Raw genomic sequence first — 18,167 nt, 5'->3', positions numbered from 1 at the left:
GCCGAAGTCCGAGATTTTGTCGCTCCACCACACCACGCTTGTCTTGTTTCTGGTGACGGCATTTCAGCCAGCCGCCCTTCGTCCACTCCATGTCCACCGCTTGACTTTGTTGTTGCCATCAGATAGGCAAAAGCAAAACCCACCTCGGCACACCACCCCGACTCCTGTTATTATTCTCGTTTTTCAAGTGTCAATGCAACTCGCCAGACACTCCAGCTTCCTCCTCCACACCCGCTTGACCCCCGCCTCGTCCTTGTTCGTCGCGATCCGCCGCCGCCCTTCACCCGCCGCTAAGCTGTCTTCGACCGTCCGCACCATGGCCCAGACAGACGCGCAGATGCGCTTCAGTACGTCAGCCGCCCGAGAAGAAATCTTTCAACTCGAGCAAGCGCGCAAGAAATTTGGAGAGGAAGCTAACCCGGCGCGCCCCCAGAGAACCCCGCCCTCTTGTACGTCCGTCTGCCGCAAATCCCGAAGAAACGGAGCCGACAATGAACAATGGGAGCTGACCGAGACTCGCACGTAGCGTCTGCGACCTGCAAGAAAAGTTTCGCAATGCCATCTACGAGTTTGACAAGGTGTACGTCCTCCCCGGGCCCCTCTCTCTCCCGATGGCCCTCCACCCACCCTAGCTAATCGCAACCGGCCTGCCTCCGATAAAACAGGGTCACCACGACTGAGAAGCTCCTTGCCTTTGCCAAGGCCGCCTCCATACCCGTGCGCGTCACGACGCAGACCGTCGCCAAGCTCGGCCCGACCGTCCCTAGCATCGCCGCGCACCTGACCTCCATCACGCCCGTCGACAAGACGCGCTTCTCCATGGCCGTCCCCGAGGTTGTCGCCGGTCTGGCGCCCGGCTCGCAGGTTGCGCTCGTCGGCATCGAGTCGCACATCTGCATCACGCAGACAGCGCTGGACCTCCGCGATGCTGGGCACCACGTCTACGTCCTCGCCGACGGCGTCAGCAGCTGCAACCGTCAGGAGGTCGTCGTCGCGCTCGACCGCTTGCGCGCCGAGGACGGCGTCAGCGTCACCTCGAGCGAGAGCTGGATGTACGAGTGCCTCGGCGACGCATCGCACCCGGCCTTCAAGCCCCTCATCGCCATTGTCAAGGGCGCAGGGGACAACACGAAGAAGGTCCTCGAAAGTTTGCCCCCGATGCCTAAGATCTAGTTTGACTACTTGCAGCTCAGTACATGAGTTTTTTTACTTCTTAGAATACTTGCTTGCATGTCTATGTAGAAGGAGATACAGAAACTCTAGCGTATTCCATTGGAGAAGCAACGACTTCGCACCCGAGGTGTAAATTCTCAAGCAAGTTCTGATCTAACTCAACTATACAACATACTACACAATATGTTAACAAACAGGGCGCTCACGTCATTTTCATGCAATGTGATACCTGAAAATCGTTTGCAAGAGCTTCCATCGAAGATCATTCCTGTCCTGTCGATACCTTGGGCTTGACGCTGGGCGTCATCCACGAAAAAGCAGACGCCACGCCCACTGGGTTCGTGCCTCGAGAATTAGACGGCGCAGAACTCTTGTCGCGCGCCGAAACGTGGGATCTGGACTCGCTTGTGGCACTTACAGATCGCTTGGGATCTCTCTTGTTTCCGCCATTCACGATCTCCCCTCCCACGCTGACCTGGCTCTTCCGGCGACTATCGGATCGCGAGGGAAGCGGCACCTCGTAGGCAGCTCCAGTCTTAGCTGAGCTAGACTTGCTTGCCTTCAAAGTCTTCATCCCACGAGAACTTCTGGTCGGTGCTGGCTGGTATCCACTGATGGGTGTAGCGTCTTTTTCATGGCCACCACTTGGTCCATGTCTCCACGAGCCCCAGACGCCAGCGGAAGATTCTCGTCTGGAGGACTCGGAGCCAGTGGCATCTTCCTTGCCGGACAAAGCGCCTCCGTGGCTTGAGTCCCGCGTTTGCTTGTTTTCGTTTGTGCTGCGACGAGATCTCGTGCTTCCGCGTCTTCTTCCTCTAGTATGAACAACAGTTGGCGACGTAGGCTCCGGAGCCTCGGCGTCATCAGCGATCGTTCCCTGTGGACGAGGGCGCGGTTGTCGGCCATTGAGATCAGGTTTCTCAGCGAGAACAAAGGGGGCTGCGGTGGCATTCAGCTTTTGCTTCTCCGGTAGCACATTTGCGGTGCTGATATGTCGGAAAACTTCATCATCCTCGGGTCGAACAAATGGGACGCGCAGTCTATCGCGGTCATTCCCATAGAGCACCATGGTATTTTGTGAAAACATAATATCTGCACAGTTCGCTCTCAAGGCATCGCTGCCGATAAAAACTCGAACAGGCTTGCGATCCCCCGTGGGAGGTGACTGGCTCAGCCCCACGATCTCAAAGGCAACAGACATGGAGGGTACCAGCCCTTCAGATCCCTCTGAACTGCGACCGCGCCTTGCCACAACAGCCTCTGCAAAGTAGACTTGTAGGCGAGCGCGACATATTCCGTCCACGTCCTTTTCGACTTCCTCGACGAGGTCGAGCTCTTCCAGCAAGGAGTAGGAAATGGTCGATCTTTGGGATCCGCTGCAGACGTCTGCGTAGAGAAGGGTTCGATGGGCAAAATTGGTTGTTAGCCAGCATCTGATTATGGATGGAACAGAGCCTAGAACAAAGAGAGAGATTGGAGGCTCTGGGATACCGAATGAAGAGGCGTCGTCATCACCGCCCGTGTCTGGGCCTACACTGCTAGCGCGACCAGACGCGACAGAATGGTGTGAATGAACAGAGTGTCCTGCCGAGCTGTGACGGCCGTCGGATTTGTGAGAAAGGGTCCTTTCCATGAAAAGGCCACTCGCTGGGCGTGAGCCGAATTCTCCCGAGTGTCGGTTGCTTTGCGCGCCACTCCAACCAGAACCATGCAGTGCACTCTCATCGAAGCGGACACTGTTTGCCCTTGAGGCCGCACCACGACGTACGGGTTCTTCTTCTGCAGTTCCTAGATGCAAAGACCCAAGAAGTTGTTCGCCCTGCTCATCAGAGTCATCAAAAACGTCACTATGAGGAATCTGAACAGGTCCTGCAAAGAGTTAACGATGCCAACGAAAAGTTGTGTACAAGTAGAAGGGTAGGCTGAGCTGGTCCGTACCTTGCTGAGGCGTGCCTGCGAGAACTCCGGGAAACGGCGAGTTCCATACTGACTTGAGGGCTGAGTCATCTGGTTGACGCTTCTCTAGTCGCAATATCCTCTCGGCGTGATTCGTCTGAGCATATTGGACTTGCTTAACCTCCATCTGGAGGTTGTACAAGTCCTCTGGCGTAATTGGAATTGGGTGGTCCATGCTCGCAATTCGGCCAGGTTATATGCGACAAATGTGCGCAGCTGCATGGGCCTGGCCCAGCGAGCGCAGGGATAGATACTAGGCCAAACGCTATCGGGAGTGTGGTGATAAAGAGCCCTGGAACGCTATGTTGCCCTTGGACAAGCTGAATTAGACTAGAACAGACCCTTTTGGGGGCAGGAGAGGAGGGTTTGTTCCAAAAGTAGAGCGCGGGCCGACCGGGTAGTAAGTGTGATAGGAATACCGTGAGGCTGTCGATGTTTTACCGATGGCGTTGCGGCTGAGAACCCAGAGACGGCGCGTGATACCGATTGAGCAATACCCTTTAGTAGGGAAACTAGCTTGGAAGTTTGCGGAAGCGTCTCGGCCAAGGTACTGCGGTAGTTTGAGGCCTGTTCGTTTGTTCGTTCGTTCGTTCTTTCGTCTGGGGGAACGGGCGCGAGAATGTGTGGTCGGCAGTGCAGTAGGTAGATAGGTAGCTTGTTTGGCTGCCAAGTACGTCGGCTGCGTGGCGGGGCGGCCACTGGATGGCGGTATAGAGATCGCTCGCAAAGATGAGGAGTATGTGCAGGCAAAAACACCGAAGGCTGCAAAACCGACCCTGGTGTAACCCACGAGAGATTGTTGCTGGAGGAAAGTTTAAGTTAGAGTGGCCAATGGTCCCAGCCAGTTAGCGTGCGTGAGGAACGACGTTGTAGAGACGAGCAATCGATTAGTTATTAGTGGAGGCGGCGCTGCTTTGTGGTTGGAAGGGGACTGACTGCCAGCAGGTGGAGAGGCGGGGAACTCACGACGAGCTACAACGAACACATCTCGGTGTATTTATTCAAACAAATCTACTTCTAAATTTATTGAAAATACTTTTACTGCATATTTATTTCCAAATTTCATCTATTCAGCCGAAACCATAGCCGCTACTCTGTATTCTTTGGCTGAAACGTCCTCCAGTCGGGAAAAACATAGCCCGTCCTGTCTCCCTCAGGCAGATGAAGCCATTCATGTCCAATATGAGGCCACAAGGTCTTGTAAAATTCTCTATATGCCAGGCCACCCAGATGCAAACCGTCGGGTAGAAGCTTCTCAAGTCCTGCATGTTTGCCATTCTCTGGCGTGCCTGGCAACGGACCGCCCTTTTCGTAGTCGTCGGGAACCATCTCAATGGCCTTGTCCATCAAAACCTTGTACAAATCGATGAGCGTCACATTCTCATACTTCGCGGCCACATCTCGAGCTTTCTGTGAATACTGAGCGCTGACTGCTGCGCGGCGTATGCTGCACGCGAATCCTTCCGATAGATCATCCTGCGTCGTCTTAATCTCGTCTAGTGGTGGTGGCGCCACAAGTAATATCTTGGGATTATGCGCCTCAATGCGGGGATGTTTAATAATCTTGCAGAGATTCTCACCATACTGCTCAAGAGGAACATGCTGCCATGTGTCTGGGAGCGGCAGGACGGCGTCGTTGGCACCGAGAAGAATGACCTGCTTCTGTTAGCCAAAGGCCCATCCTTGGTCTGACAATCAATTCATAATACCAAGTATCTTATTTCTGGGGAGGATGGTGTCTTCTCCGGGAACAGACGATCAAAGTATTCCAACACGTTGGCCGTGTTGTATCCAGACAAGCCGCGGTTCACGACATCGAGTCGACGAGAATATCCTAGAAATCGGTCAGAGTGAAATTCTGAACAATGTTTCTTTTGAATTGAACCGACTAGATTGAAGCGCTGCCTCAAACGAGAAGCCATCGTCGGTCTCGACAGAGAACTGGAACAGCGAGTCGCCCAGCAAGACGATCTGAGGATAAGGTACCTGAGCAGGAGGCGTTAGTCTGGGGAAGGGGGTCGTCAGTGGTGACGACTGCACTTACAGCCATGCTTCCTTTCTGAATTATTCAAAACAGCCAGGCTAAGAGCCATGTACCTACGCAGTGCGTTCAAAGACCGCAGCCGGTAGCTTCTCGAAGTCTTGCGGCCAGTCTGGCAGCTTGACCCTGCCTGCCCCTCAAACTACTAGCCAGCCCCTCTTGTACAAGGGAAATCAACCCATTGCATCAGGCTTGCACTATACCTTATTAGGCGCCACTAAGAAGGGAAAATGAATGGATGGTAAAACAGTGCTAGTAGCGATGATAGCAGTAACAACGATATGAATGAGAATAATGACCTAGAGGTAGTGAGATGGTACAGACAGTGACGATAGTAGCGATGATAGAGGCGAGAACTTACTATCGGGGGATGAGCTGTATAAGAAGCCAAAAAGTGGCGCACACAGCATCATTTCGTACTCAAATGATTTATCCTATTAAAAGTTCTGTAGAAATTTAAGGAACGATAATCCAAATCCAAATCTCCACATTGTTCTCTACAGTCTGCAGACAAAGCTGCCTGCAGCCTTCAAAAGATCGATATGGGTCATGTGACCTTCTGCAACGCGGCTTATCGATAAGCCCCAATTGCCAGTTCCTGACTTTTTTGGCAGAAAAAAAAAATCACGACCGCCAGCGCCAGCTTCAGTCGTAAGCCTTGATCCCCGCCAATTTTCATTCTCACTTTTACCACTGAAAGGGCCTGTGATTATCCGAAATGGCGACCTCGCTTGCCGCGCAGCTGGCGCAAGTGGCAGCAAATTCCAAGTCGACTCTAAACCTCAAGGCTCAGAGAGCAGCGCACTCCAAATCGCTGATTTGGGAGCCCAAAGTTGCTGCTACTCAAAGTCTTCAAACCCTTTACGCGACTTGTTTCCAAGGTTTCGAAGACCTTTGCCAATTAGATGCCAGATTTGTGCCCTTCCAGGCTACGCTATTTAGCGAGGAAAGCCAGGATCAAGACCGAACTCAACTCACATCCTCTGAAAATGCTGAGCTTAACCGCCAAATTGAAAGCTTCCTGCGTCTGGTTGGCGGCCGCCTCCGCCTGACGCCAGCGATCAAGGCCGTCGAATGGCTTATTAGACGATTCAGGTAACTTTATCTTTACATCTACAGTCAACCTCTGGCTAATCTCTTTGCAGAATCCACGAGGAAAACACCGTCCCATTGGTTCTCGCATTCCTACCTTATCATTCTGTCCCCGCATTCACCACGCTGCTTTCAATACTCCCACATAGAGTCCCACAGGCACTACGATTTCTCGATCCATACATTCGGTCTCTCACAGCGCCGCCAAGATCTATAATCGTGCATCAAGCCATCAACCACCCCGAGTTCCTGTCGCTGGTTTCTGAGTATACCCTCGAGTCATGCCGAAATCAATATCATCACCCTGCACAGATCACGTTCTGGGCTGGTTTAATGACTGAGTCTGTTAATGGCCTGCTTGATAAGACGAAATCTGGACGCGCCACAGTCCAGGCAGAAAATATACAAGCCTTGCTGCACAGACTCGGACCAATCTTTTCTGAGTCGCTCATGATGAAGACTGTCCCCAGTCTCCAGATTGCGTCATACATGGCTATGGCTGTGTTTGTCTCTAAAGGAAGCCTTGAAGATGCCGCTGTCACTGCCTTCATGCAGCAGACCGTGCTTGGCTGGTCCTTTGAGACCATACGACCTGGCCTTGTCTGCCTGACCATCATGGCCCAGTTCAGGTCCGCCAAGCAGATGAACAGCAAGGTCACCAAGGCTCTGATGAAGGTTCCAGATATCGGCCTTCTTCTTGTTGAAATTGGCAAAGAGCGACGTGTTGATAAGCTTGCCAACGGCCTCTGCCTGGCACTCATCGAGCGACTTACAAAAAAGGGCGATTCCAGTGGGCTCGCATCCATTATGTCTGTTCTAAGCGGCGAAATCCTAAAAGAAAAACAAACTGCTGTTATCTTTAAATCGCTTCTTCTAACAGCTCTAAAGCTCGACAATGAAAACGACAAGGACGGGTCCCTTAGAAGGGAACTCGGCTCTGTGTTGATTGCACTCTCGCAAGTTTCTGGCAAGGTTGGCGACATTGTCCAGTCCGCCATACAAGAGGTAGAATTCGATATCGAGGAGCTTGAACTGAAGCTTGACCTATCATTCCGATCTCGCCGGATCCCTGAGGCTTCCAGCGACAGCACCATTGCGAAGGTTGCCGTCTCACCCGAAACCCGAGTTGATATTGAAAAGGCACTTGGCCGTCTGAACTCACGCACTGAAGCCCTATCGATATGTCTTGTGCCTCAGCCAAGTGAGATCTTTGACGAATTCAGCCACCTTTTCTTCTCCATTGTTTCCGAACGCTCGAACGATGTGGAGCTGCTTTCTCGCTTTGAGGAGAGCCCCAAACTTTGCCGACCGACGGCTTTGAAGGACTGCACTTTCTACAGCTTCTTCATACATATTTGGTCGGGCCCGTATCCCGCCCTCGCCAGGATGGCAGCCCTCGACATGGTGAAGAAGAATGTGAAAGTCAGTGAGGATCTTACAGTTGACTTGCAGAACCTGGTCCCATACTGTGTCATTGCGCTCTCTGATCCCTCGAAAAGGGTACGGCGCTCTGCCGCAGACCTCCTCGTTGTTATCTCCAGCCGATACACAGCAACGCCCAGCTTCAAGTCAGTCTGGGGCGCTGGCACGCTGTACGGTAGCGCGCAGGATAGCAAACCTCTTACATGTGAAATTATCAGACGTCTACTACACCTTCAGCTGTTGCCAACTGTTGAGGAATGCGTGATGGATCCCAACCACATTGCCGTCGTGATCAAGGCCACCATCGAGCAGGGCACATATCAGACCAAACCTGATCCTTCTCTGGACAAAAAAGACCACATGTCCTCCTCTGGCAGACTTGCTCTACTGGTGTTTTTCTCTGAGCATGCCGTCAAAACTCCCATACTCCTTGTGAAGGAAAGGCTGTTGGGTGGATTGAATGAGGTGAAGGGCGTGAGTGGTACATCACGGACGAAATCATTGCTACCGGCTCTGAGGTGGTGGGCCGCCCTCAGCGACACGGAAATCGAGGCCATGTGCCGTTCTGAGCACATTGAGACGGCGGAGGCCTATACAAGATTTGTGGAAATTGTCGTCCCCAATGACGCGACAGGCCTTGAGTTTTTCATAGAAACTTTGACTAGTCCTGATACAAGTGAAAAGCCTGATCTTGTCCAGGCTATCTTTGCCCGGATCAGGAAAATATGGCCGCTTATGAAGGCAGATTCGAAGCTTGCTGTTGCACAGCAATTCCTGGCGCTCTCCCAGGAGACAGGCGATGACGATGCGTCTCCTATCGTGGCGACAGAGGCCTCAGACCTCCTCAGGACTGTTCCTCTCACCACTGATATCCTGTCGATATTCTTGAACTCCATTCAGACTGGTACCAAGATGATCACAGAGCCCCCGCCAGAGAAGAGACGCCGCAGGTGCTCCACTGATGTCAATCGTGAGCTTATTACGCAACTGACTCCAGATCTGAGCAAAGCTCTGCGCAAGATCACTTTTGTGTTGCAGCTGGTGGACAACTCTGATCCTGTGACTCATCCCGAGCTTCTCGATGGGCTGTTTACAGCCCTTGCTGAGCTTCAACACTTGAGAACCGTTGTGGGCTCAGAACTTGGCTACCTGCAGAACCTGATCCTTCGCAGCCTCTTGGCAATGATGCCTGCTTACAAAGCGAATGAAGATTTAGACATTGACAGCTCTGGTGGCTATGGCGACTTGCTTGTTAACTGCATCCAAAAGTCTTCTAGCCCTGTTGTCCAAAATGCCGCCCTTCTCCTCGTTGCCAACCTTGCAACAACTGCCCCTAACCTGGTTTTGCACAGTGTCATGCCCATCTTCACGTTCATGGGCACATCGGTTCTGCGGCAAAATGACGACTACTCTGCTCACGTCGTTTCTCAAACCATCAAGGAGGTCGTTCCGCCCCTAATCGCCAGCTTGCGGAAGGGAAAAAAGAGCCCTCTTGCAGGGGCATCTGATATTCTAGTCAGCTTTACGACTGCGTATGAGCACATACCATCCCACCGAAGACCAGCCCTGTTCCTTGCTCTCGTGGAGACCCTTGGCCCCAAAGACTTCCTGTTCGCTCTGATCGGCATGCTAGTGAACCGCTACGACGCAAGCGATGATTTGGTGCAGTTCAGCGCCGAGCTTCTTGATAACTTCAGCATCGACATTCAGCTTGACACATTGTTAAAACTCCTTAGTCTTACCAGCGACCTCTTCAAGCCTAAGCCGGGGCTTTCCGCCACCCTTCTAGGGTTCGGCGAAGACGGCGAGATTAAAGACCCCAGCAAGGTCGCACTTCGCCAATTGAACGCCTACCCTACTCTCCTATCAAGCAAAGCACTCGTATCGCAGATTGCCAAGCTTGAAGACCGCGATGATATGGAAGCGGCAGAGATTCGCTCTAATTATGCGACATTGTTGGAAAATATCCTGTTGTTGTCTGATACTATCAAGGCAAACAAAGCTCTCCGCGCGTGCTGTGGAGTGACGCTCGCCAACCTACTCAACCTGCTCTCTATTGGCGAATTCATCAAGGCTGTCGAAAATCTCTTAGATCGGCCCGACTTGACGCTGCGACACAAGGTGCTCAAAGCTCTCGAGGCTCGCGTTGAGTCCGAGAAAAACACCGACGCTGATGCAAGAATTGCGCTTTTGACGTTTTTGCCTCAGCTCACTGCCGCAATTCGCGAGTCCGAAGACATCCGCTACAAGCATACTGCCGTTACTTGTGTGGACAAGATTGCAGAAAAGTATGGCAAGAAGGATATTGAGGCCGTCGTTGCGGCTGCATCCACGATTGCTGGAGAGCACTGTCTGGGACAGAGTGAGAAGCTTCTGCGCACTATGGCGCTACTTTGCCTGACTTCCTTGGTGGATGTATTGCAAGATGCCATCGTGCCGGTTCTGCCGCTGGCCGTGCCGAGGGCTATTTCCTACCTGGAGCAGAGCCTGGAAGTTGCCCCAGTAGATGAAGAGTTGCATTCGGCAGGCTACGGTTTCCTAGCGTCGCTTGCAGAACACCTCCCTTATATGCTTTCCACGTACATGGACGACATTCTACGCGTGTCAAATGCGTCGGCTACTGCTGATCTGACGGCTGAAACCAATGGGAATCGCGTACTTTGTCTCGAGGTTCTCGCCAAAAAGATGGATGCCAAGGAGATGCTCACAGGATTAGATCGCAATTGGGAAACTGCCCTGTCGGCGGGTCCTTTGGTGAGTAATATCTCACAATCAATCGAGAAACGTGGGGCATTTACTAATAGGGCGACGCGTCAGGCTTTAACTGAAATCATTAACATCATTGGCTTGACGATTGACAGCCACTCAAAGGGCATTGTTTCTAAGAACTCGGGTATCCTGTCTGGCATCTTCCTGAAAGCCTTCGACCTGCGACGACGCATCCTTTTGGCCGATAATGCTGGAGAGAAGGTGCTACGGCAAATCTCGGAGCTGGAAGCTGCAGCGTATGAAAGGATGCTGAAGATGATTTTCAAGCTGAACGACGCTGCATTCCGCCCCGTTTTCGAAAAGATTGTCGAGTGGCCTGGGTCCAAAATTCCGAAGTCGGACAGCACCGGTCTCGCATTGCAGCAGCTTGCCGTTTACGGGTTCCTGCAAGCCTTCTTTGACAACCTAAAATCAATTGTGACGAACTACGCTACGTATGTGTTGGACGATGCGGTCAAGATTCTCGGCAAGATCCAGCCACATGTGAATGGTGAAAGCCGAGACTTGTGGAAACGCGTACTTGGCACGCTGAGCAAGTGCTTCGAGCACGACCAGGATGACTTTTGGCAGGCACCAGCACACTTTGGGGCGATTGCGCCGGTGCTGCTGCAGCAGTTCCTGGTGGCCCCGCAGATCGACGTTGCGGCAGATTTGATCCCGGCGACGGTCGAGTTGGCTGCCGCGGCTGATTCGCAGACGCATCAGAAGGAACTCAACTCGGCCCTGCTGCAGCACCTGCGCTCCGAGCAGGCGGCTGTCCGACTAGCAGCCGTCAAGTGCGAGCAGGCTCTGACGGACAAGCTGGGCGAAGAGTGGCTGGCGATGCTGCACGAGATGCTTCCGAGGATCAGCGAGCTGCAGGAGGATGATGATGAAGTTGTAGAGAGGGAGACTCATAGATGGATTGTCAAGATTGAGGAAGTTCTCGGCGAGAGCCTGGACGCCATGCTACAGTAAATGGGGTCGGCGAGGCTTGGTATTCTGACTGTCTTATTTCCTATTCCTAAAAAAACGGAGTTATTGGAGTTATCAAAATGGATCTATGCATAGTTCTGCACATAAATTATACATGCCGCTTACAAAGCCGGATTGATGAGGAAGAAAATCACGAAGAGCAGCTTCAGCCGCGCACTAATAACAAACAGACCAGGGACAGTGACGGAATCGTGGAAATGGCTCGCAGTGCGGGGACTTAATGGCTCTGCCTCCTCGGGACCCGAAACGGCACTGTTGCCAGCTACAGCAGGCCGCCTTGGCTATCGGATCCGCGGGAGTCGCACTCAGACACAAGCTAACTTGCAACCCGTTGGGAAAGGTCCCGGGTCGGGTCCCAGTCAGGCAGAGACGCGGGAGCTCCGGAGACTCCGGCGAATTATCGTCCCAACACAAGAAAAGTGTCACCGATTAGGCGAGGCGACACTGGAAGTCGATATAAGTAAGAGGTGTCTTTTGTGCAGCCAATTACGTTGGCATGATTACGCCCAAGTATAATCTATTACTCTTATTTCTGACGGACCCTATCCCGCGCCCTTGCAACGAGTTCCCGACAACGCAAGCACATGCAGAGAAGTTTAAGCTTCTCTAGCGCCAAGATCTGCAGCCCATACGGATAGCCGGTGATATCATTAGTGCGTGCCCTGCGCCAGCATCGGCGAAATATTTTGTGGTCGATTGGTCTACCGAGATTTCAAAAGAAAAAAAAAACAACTGTCTCTTTTGACCGTCTATGGTTATGATGAATGGCCTTGGTGGAATCACAAGAATACCAGCACAGCGCGCAGCAGCGGTGCTGGGCGGGACGCGAATAGCTGTGACGACGACGCCAAGCTATACCAAGTCTCACAGCTCTAAAACCACAACACAAGCAAGTGAGTTGACTTCAACAACAACCCTCGTCATCTCGCCACAACACCCATGTACTAACAAAAACTGTAGGGAAACTAGATAAAAAGGAACGAGTCGTCATTCTAGGCTCCGGCTGGGCCGGCTACGCCCTCGCGCAGACAATCAAGCCATCCGCCGCCTCGCGCGTGCTCATCTCGCCTCGCTCGCACTTTGTCTTCACGCCGCTCCTCGCCTCCACCGCCGTCGGCACGCTCGAGTTCCGCGCAACCGTCGAGCCGGTGCGCCGCCTCGGCCTTGACGAGTTTCACCAGGCGTGGGCCTCGCGCATCAACCTCGCCCGCAAAACCATCCTCCTCGAGGCCAACACGGGCAGCGACACGGCCGGCAGCCGGACCAGCGCGCTCAAGGCGCCCGAGAAGGGCGCCGAGTTCGAAATCGCCTACGACAAGCTCGTCATCGCCGTCGGCTGCTACAGCCAGACATTCGGCACCGAGGGCGTCGCGCAGCACGCCAGCTTCCTGCGCGACGTGGGCGACGCCCGCGACATACGCCTCAAGGTGCTGACGGCGTTTGAGAAGGCGGACCTGCCGTCGACGACGGACACGCAGCGCGCGGAGCTGCTGAGCTTTGCCGTCGTCGGCGGCGGGCCGACCGGCATCGAGTTCGCGGCCGAGCTGCACGACCTGGTGCACGAGGACCTCGCGCGGCTGTACCCGGCGCTGGCGCCCTTCGTGCGCGTCACCGTCTACGACGTCGCGTCTAAGGTGCTCCCCATGTTCGACCAGGCGCTCGCGGGCTACGCGATGGACCTGTTCCGGCGGCAGGGCATCGAGGTCCGCACGGAGACGTCCCTGCGGAGCATCCGCCGCGACGGAGACGTCCTGCGGCTGCGGATCAAGGGCGGCAAGGAGGAGGAGGAGGAGGAGGTCGGCGCGGGCCTGGTGGTCTGGAGCACGGGGCTGATGCAGAACCCGCTGGTGGCCGGACTGCTGCGCCAGGAGATCCCTGGCTACGGCCGGATCGTCGAGGACGAGCATACCGGCGGCATCACCACGGACGGGCGCATGCGGGTGCTGACGACGCAGACTGGTGACGACGGGAAGCGCGTGCCGCTGCCAGACGTGTACGCGATCGGAGACTGCGCGGTGCAGGAGGCTCACCGGCTGCCGGCCACGGCGCAGGTGGCCAGCCAGCAGGCGACGTGGCTCGGCAAGCGCATCAATCGCGGCGCGACCGACAGTGAAGGGGGCGGCGAGTTCAAATTTCGGAACTGGGGCGCGATGGCGTATCTCGGGAGCAAGCGCGCGATCCATCAGCACGGCACAGACGGGCTCAAGGGCTGGCCGGCGTGGATACTCTGGCGGACGGCGTACCTGACAAAGAGCATGAGCTGGAGGAACAAGCTCAAGATTCCGGCGCAGTGGCTGATCACGGCCCTGTTTGGACGAGACATTTCCCGGTTCTAGGCTGCTGTGGTGGTGGCTCGACAATGTGATGCACCTTTTTCCTTCCTAATAGATAGCAAATCTTTACTAGGATGCTGCTGAGAACTGGACGTCTCCAGAATATTGAAATTCCTTGACCTCGAAATACTAGTGCCTTCACTCATATACTTCCCTTGTGGGGCGCCATCTTGACCGATTGCCGCCCTCGTTTTGGTCTGAATGGACGGGATTCTGTAGTCAAGCATAGCATCACCTTCTTTGTGAGGTTTTGTAAAATACAAATTGACTTGAGGCTAGTATGTACTGCCGTAATCTGTCATCCGAACTCGTCAACCTTGGATATGGGCGCGAAGCGGGTTCTGCTCGTATGAGATGGGCTTTCATTGTTCGAGCTTGTCGAGGTGAAACCAAGGGTGCTTGAGCAGCTCTTCAGCCGTGGGTCGCCTTGTAGGATCATAGTCGGAAATGGTTTCCAGGAGATCAAGGAGAAGAGCCGCCTCGTCATCGAGTGTTTTTGGCAGGGACTCCATCTGCGTCTCCCACTCGTCGCTGTAGCCATAGAGATAAGCACCATCCACTTTGACGGCCTTTGGATTGCACACCATTCTCGACCAGCTAGACTCAAAAGGTTCGTATTCATGCTTAAGCCAGACGTATCCCTCCAGTGATCCTTGGCCTCCAGTATAGGAATGAGTAAAACTAACACGCCCGTTCGACTCATCCCACGTATTGTACACCACGTCTCGAAGGGACCGTTTGCTGTCATACCACCTGAATAGTGGTTCCCCTTTCTGGGGATCTAGTAGGCAGCCCCTCGGCGTCCCATAGAATCTCCTGCCACTTTTGCGGTATGTCTTTACCCAGGATACCAATAGCGTAGCTTATCAAATCTGCGGGACAAGAAACTTCAAATGGGTTAGAGAAAGGGCTATCTCTAGAGCGAAATCGAAAATGCAACATCCAAGCGCCTGTAATTACCACAGTTTCGGCTGCTACTGAGACCTGTTAGCGCCCCACTCGGCTCGACTCTATACCGACGAGTGTCTCGCTTCGCAGCTAATGTCTAAAAAGTACACTGTAGAATCAAATATATCTTAACACTAGCGCCTCCTAGTTCAACGATTTCTGTTATCAGCCAGCTTCGCTTTCAAAATGCATAACACTCAAAGAACACTCGCTCCTCGAACCAAAAAACGATTAACCTTTAATAATAATCAAAACGACAAACGCCTTTTAAAACAACAAGCGTCTCTCAACAACTCCCTACTTACTGCCCCCTCCGCTACTACAACTACAGCCTGCTGCTCTTCTCGCTAATCCCCCTCCACCTACGACCGTTCCCCAGATCGAAGCACCATCGAAATCTGTACTCGAGCTCCGCATACTTCCAAAGAATGTTGCTCTTCAAACATGGTCTCGATTAGTTGATGGATATGTTGATAAGAGCAATAGTGGATATGGGCCAGCAATTCGAGAAGATAATGGCTGTCTTCTAGGGCAAAAGGCTACTAACCGTGATGTGAGTGTTGACCCCCCTAACTATTATTTAAGAGTTCTAACCTAGTGTAATAGATAGACGGATAAATTCAAATTGCCCCTATCTCAATAACAATAGGCATCCGGCGAAAGAATGGTCTACGAAAAACCAAACTAATGCCACAGAACGCGCATCGACTTACTATTATCGCCCACCCATAATCAAGAAGCTATCGCTAATCTACTATACCGAGGGTGGCATGCAAGCCAGTTATGTATGTGGGCGCCCAACTTGTATTGAGCCAACACACTTAGTAGTAGAGCCTAAGAGCGCGAATGAGGCACGCAAGGGCTGCCACTTCCATGGGCGTCATTTGGTGGAATTGTAGTGTGTCGAATAAATTCACCCGCTGGTGGGTGGTTTTGGAGCACTGTCTATGTAGGTATGCAGATGGCCTGTTGGCTGTCGTACAAGAGTCACACGTAAGAAAAGGAAAAGACCGTATATTTAAGTGATCTAAAAAAAAAACTGCAACAGTATTATGAAAACGATCCCACCAGCTAACGATACATTAGTTTATCCTATTTTCTATATTGCCTGAGTGCCTTGACCTCGCCGACAATCTTCGCCTCCTCGATAGCAGTGATAACGTTTCCTACGTATCCTGTGAGACAAACGGCAAAGTCCGGAAGTAACTAGAGGGGCTGCTTCGTGCTGGACTTCGGAGATGGCAGGGAGTGCCAATTTGAGGCCGCCGAAAAGACTGGTATCTAAGGCAATGGCACACTGGTCACTGCATAAATATAGCCTTTGAGTACCAGATGAGGGCGGATAAGCAAATATTACCTATGTGGCTACTGACAACCTAAACAAATCAGTTGCATTTTGAACGATGCCACCTATATCAAGGTCATGTGCATTTATTAAAATAACCCAACAACGACTACATGGAGTATTTTCCTTTCGTGGTAGCAACGGTCCCGGGTAGACGTGGTACGTCGATGTTTGGACCCGCTAAGCCCGTGAGCGAGTTTCTCAAGAGCAACATCTGAGCCATCATTCCGGCTTCACCGATAGGAAAGCAAACTTGCTTCTTTCCTTTAACTTACGTCTCATCCCTCCAAACACTCAACCGATTCAGACAGCACAACACACTCATGCTCCCGCTCGTCACGCCCAAGCGGCCGACCCCGGCCCCGGCCGAAGGCGCAGCAGCCCCGCCGACCCGACCACCCAACTACGGCGTCTACCTCGTCACCGACTCGACGCCCACCATCCTTGGTGACAGGGATCTTGTCGCCGTTGTCGAAGCCGCGCTCCGGGGCGGCGTTACCTGCGTCCAGTACCGCGACAAGCACGGCGAGCGCGAGGCCGTCGTAGCCACGGCGCGCCAACTGCACGCCCTCACCCGCCGCCGCGGCGTGCCGCTGCTCATCAACGACCGCGTGGAAGTTGCCGTGGAGGTTGGATGCGAGGGTGTCCACATTGGACAGGATGACATGAGTGAGTTTGGTTTTCTGCCGGCGAGCGATGAGGCTTATTTCAGTAGTTAAGTCGAGCACGACCATGAGGCGATTCTGACTTGAATCTAGGTGTACAGGAAGCTCGTAAGCTCCTCGGAGACGGCAAGATCATCGGCGTCACGGCCAGCACCACCAAAGAAGCCATAAAAGCTTGCCAAGACGGCGCCGACTATCTCGGAATCGGCACCGTCTATGCCACCGCAACGTGAGTCTTCTCCCCCAAAATCACTAAGCTCTACTGACCTTGAGCAACCTTCCACAGCAAGAAAGATACCAAGTCTATCATCGGGCCCGCCGGCGTCCGCGCAATCCTCACTGCCATGGCCGCCTACGGCCACGGCGGCGTGCCCACCGTCTGCATCGGCGGCGTCAACACCTCCAACGCTACCTCCGTTCTCGCACAAGCCAGCTCCCCCAGCAAGTCCCTTGAGGGTATCGCTGTCGTCAGCGCCGTCGTCGCCGCTGCGGATCCCGCCGCCGCCGCCAGCCAACTCGCGGGGGCTGTCGCCACGGCGGCGATCCCGGTTGTCGTCCGAGCCGTTGCGCGCGCCCCCCCCCCCCCCCAACCAATGATATTCTGCTAACATGTAGAACAACGAAGGTCGTGCAAAACTTTGCCGCCAACGTGGCGCTGGCGGTCGGGGCCAGCCCCATCATGTCCAACTACGCCGCCGAGGCCGCGGACCTCGCCCAGCTCGGCGGCGCGCTGGTCGTCAACATGGGCACCGTGACGCCCGAGGGCCTTGCCAACTACAAACAGGCTGTCAAGGCTTACAATGACGCCGGCCGGCCGATCGTCCTAGACCCCGTCGGGTAAGCACCCCTCCCCCCTTCCCCTCAACCGTCGCCGTCGCCGGGCCTTGGCTCAACTGACAAACCTTCTTCCTTCACACACGCAGCGCCGGCGCAACCACCATCCGACGAGCAGCGTCCGCTGAGATGCTCGCCCTCGGCCGCTTCGCCGTCATCAAGGGCAACGCCGCTGAGATCCAGACCCTCTTCGGCACCTCGATCGCGCAGCGCGGCGTCGACTCGACCGCAGAACTCACCGTCCCGGAGCGGGCGCGGATCGCCGCCGCGCTGGCGCGCCGCCACGACACCGTCGTGCTGCTGACACGGTCGTGAGCGCCATGGTCGCCGCCACACCGCAGGGTGGTGACGCGCTGCTGGCGACGGTCGCGGCGGCGGCGCTGTACGGTGCGGCGGCGCAGCGCGCGGTCCAGAGGGCCGACGTGCGCGGGCCGGGCACGTTTGTGCCCGCCTTCATCGACGAGCTGGCGGCCGTGAGTGTGGCGACGGCCGAGGGAGACCTACGGTGGCTGGCGATGACCAAGGTCCAGGGCCTCGCTGTGGACTGAGATAAGGAGTGATAAGCAGAGAAATAGAGCGGACGCTTCTAGAATGGGTTTGGCTTCAAGATCATG

At 54.1% G+C, this 18,167-nt stretch overlaps 6 protein-coding genes across 6 annotated transcripts; 4 read left to right on the top strand and 2 right to left on the bottom strand.

Moving 5' to 3' along the window:
• Positions 1-193: 193 nt before the first annotated feature.
• On the top strand, positions 194-1,173 carry ISF_02710 (isochorismatase domain-containing protein 2A; the record flags this gene model as incomplete). The annotated part of the gene is made up of 4 exons (XM_018846316.1): positions 194-347; positions 434-449; positions 527-580; positions 666-1,173. The coding sequence occupies 4 exons, from the start codon at positions 194-196 to the stop codon at positions 1,171-1,173; spliced, it is 732 nt and encodes a 243-aa protein (XP_018706044.1).
• Positions 1,174-1,206: 33 nt separating this feature from the next.
• Positions 1,207-2,242, bottom strand: ISF_02709 (ubiquitin carboxyl-terminal hydrolase 19; the record flags this gene model as incomplete). Its single annotated transcript, XM_018846315.1, has 3 exons — positions 1,207-1,234; positions 1,296-1,321; positions 1,592-2,242. The coding sequence occupies 3 exons, from the start codon at positions 2,240-2,242 to the stop codon at positions 1,207-1,209; spliced, it is 705 nt and encodes a 234-aa protein (XP_018706043.1).
• Positions 2,243-4,218: 1,976 nt separating this feature from the next.
• Positions 4,219-5,179, bottom strand: ISF_02708 (GDSL Lipase/Acylhydrolase family protein; the record flags this gene model as incomplete). The annotated part of the gene is made up of 4 exons (XM_018846314.1): positions 4,219-4,791; positions 4,839-4,963; positions 5,019-5,115; positions 5,174-5,179. 4 exons carry the CDS (start codon positions 5,177-5,179, stop codon positions 4,219-4,221), a joined length of 801 nt encoding a protein of 266 aa, XP_018706042.1.
• Positions 5,180-5,888: 709 nt separating this feature from the next.
• ISF_02707 (SSU processome component Utp10) lies at positions 5,889-11,410 on the top strand (the record flags this gene model as incomplete). Its single annotated transcript, XM_018846313.1, has 2 exons — positions 5,889-6,265; positions 6,316-11,410. The coding sequence occupies 2 exons, from the start codon at positions 5,889-5,891 to the stop codon at positions 11,408-11,410; spliced, it is 5,472 nt and encodes a 1,823-aa protein (XP_018706041.1).
• Positions 11,411-12,188: 778 nt separating this feature from the next.
• ISF_02706 (Pyridine nucleotide-disulfide oxidoreductase, FAD/NAD(P)-binding domain protein) lies at positions 12,189-13,764 on the top strand (the record flags this gene model as incomplete). The annotated part of the gene is made up of 2 exons (XM_018846312.1): positions 12,189-12,321; positions 12,389-13,764. The coding sequence occupies 2 exons, from the start codon at positions 12,189-12,191 to the stop codon at positions 13,762-13,764; spliced, it is 1,509 nt and encodes a 502-aa protein (XP_018706040.1).
• Positions 13,765-16,377: 2,613 nt separating this feature from the next.
• ISF_02705 (thiamine-phosphate pyrophosphorylase) lies at positions 16,378-18,101 on the top strand (the record flags this gene model as incomplete). The annotated part of the gene is made up of 6 exons (XM_018846311.1): positions 16,378-16,723; positions 16,813-16,948; positions 17,006-17,273; positions 17,345-17,556; positions 17,643-17,847; positions 17,895-18,101. The coding sequence occupies 6 exons, from the start codon at positions 16,378-16,380 to the stop codon at positions 18,099-18,101; spliced, it is 1,374 nt and encodes a 457-aa protein (XP_018706039.1).
• Positions 18,102-18,167: the final 66 nt, after the last annotated feature.

Source organism: Cordyceps fumosorosea (assembly GCF_001636725.1).
Source record: "Cordyceps fumosorosea ARSEF 2679 chromosome Unknown scaffold_5, whole genome shotgun sequence".
Taxonomy (NCBI): domain Eukaryota; kingdom Fungi; phylum Ascomycota; class Sordariomycetes; order Hypocreales; family Cordycipitaceae; genus Cordyceps; species Cordyceps fumosorosea.
This window is presented reverse-complemented; position numbering and strand designations above follow the sequence as displayed.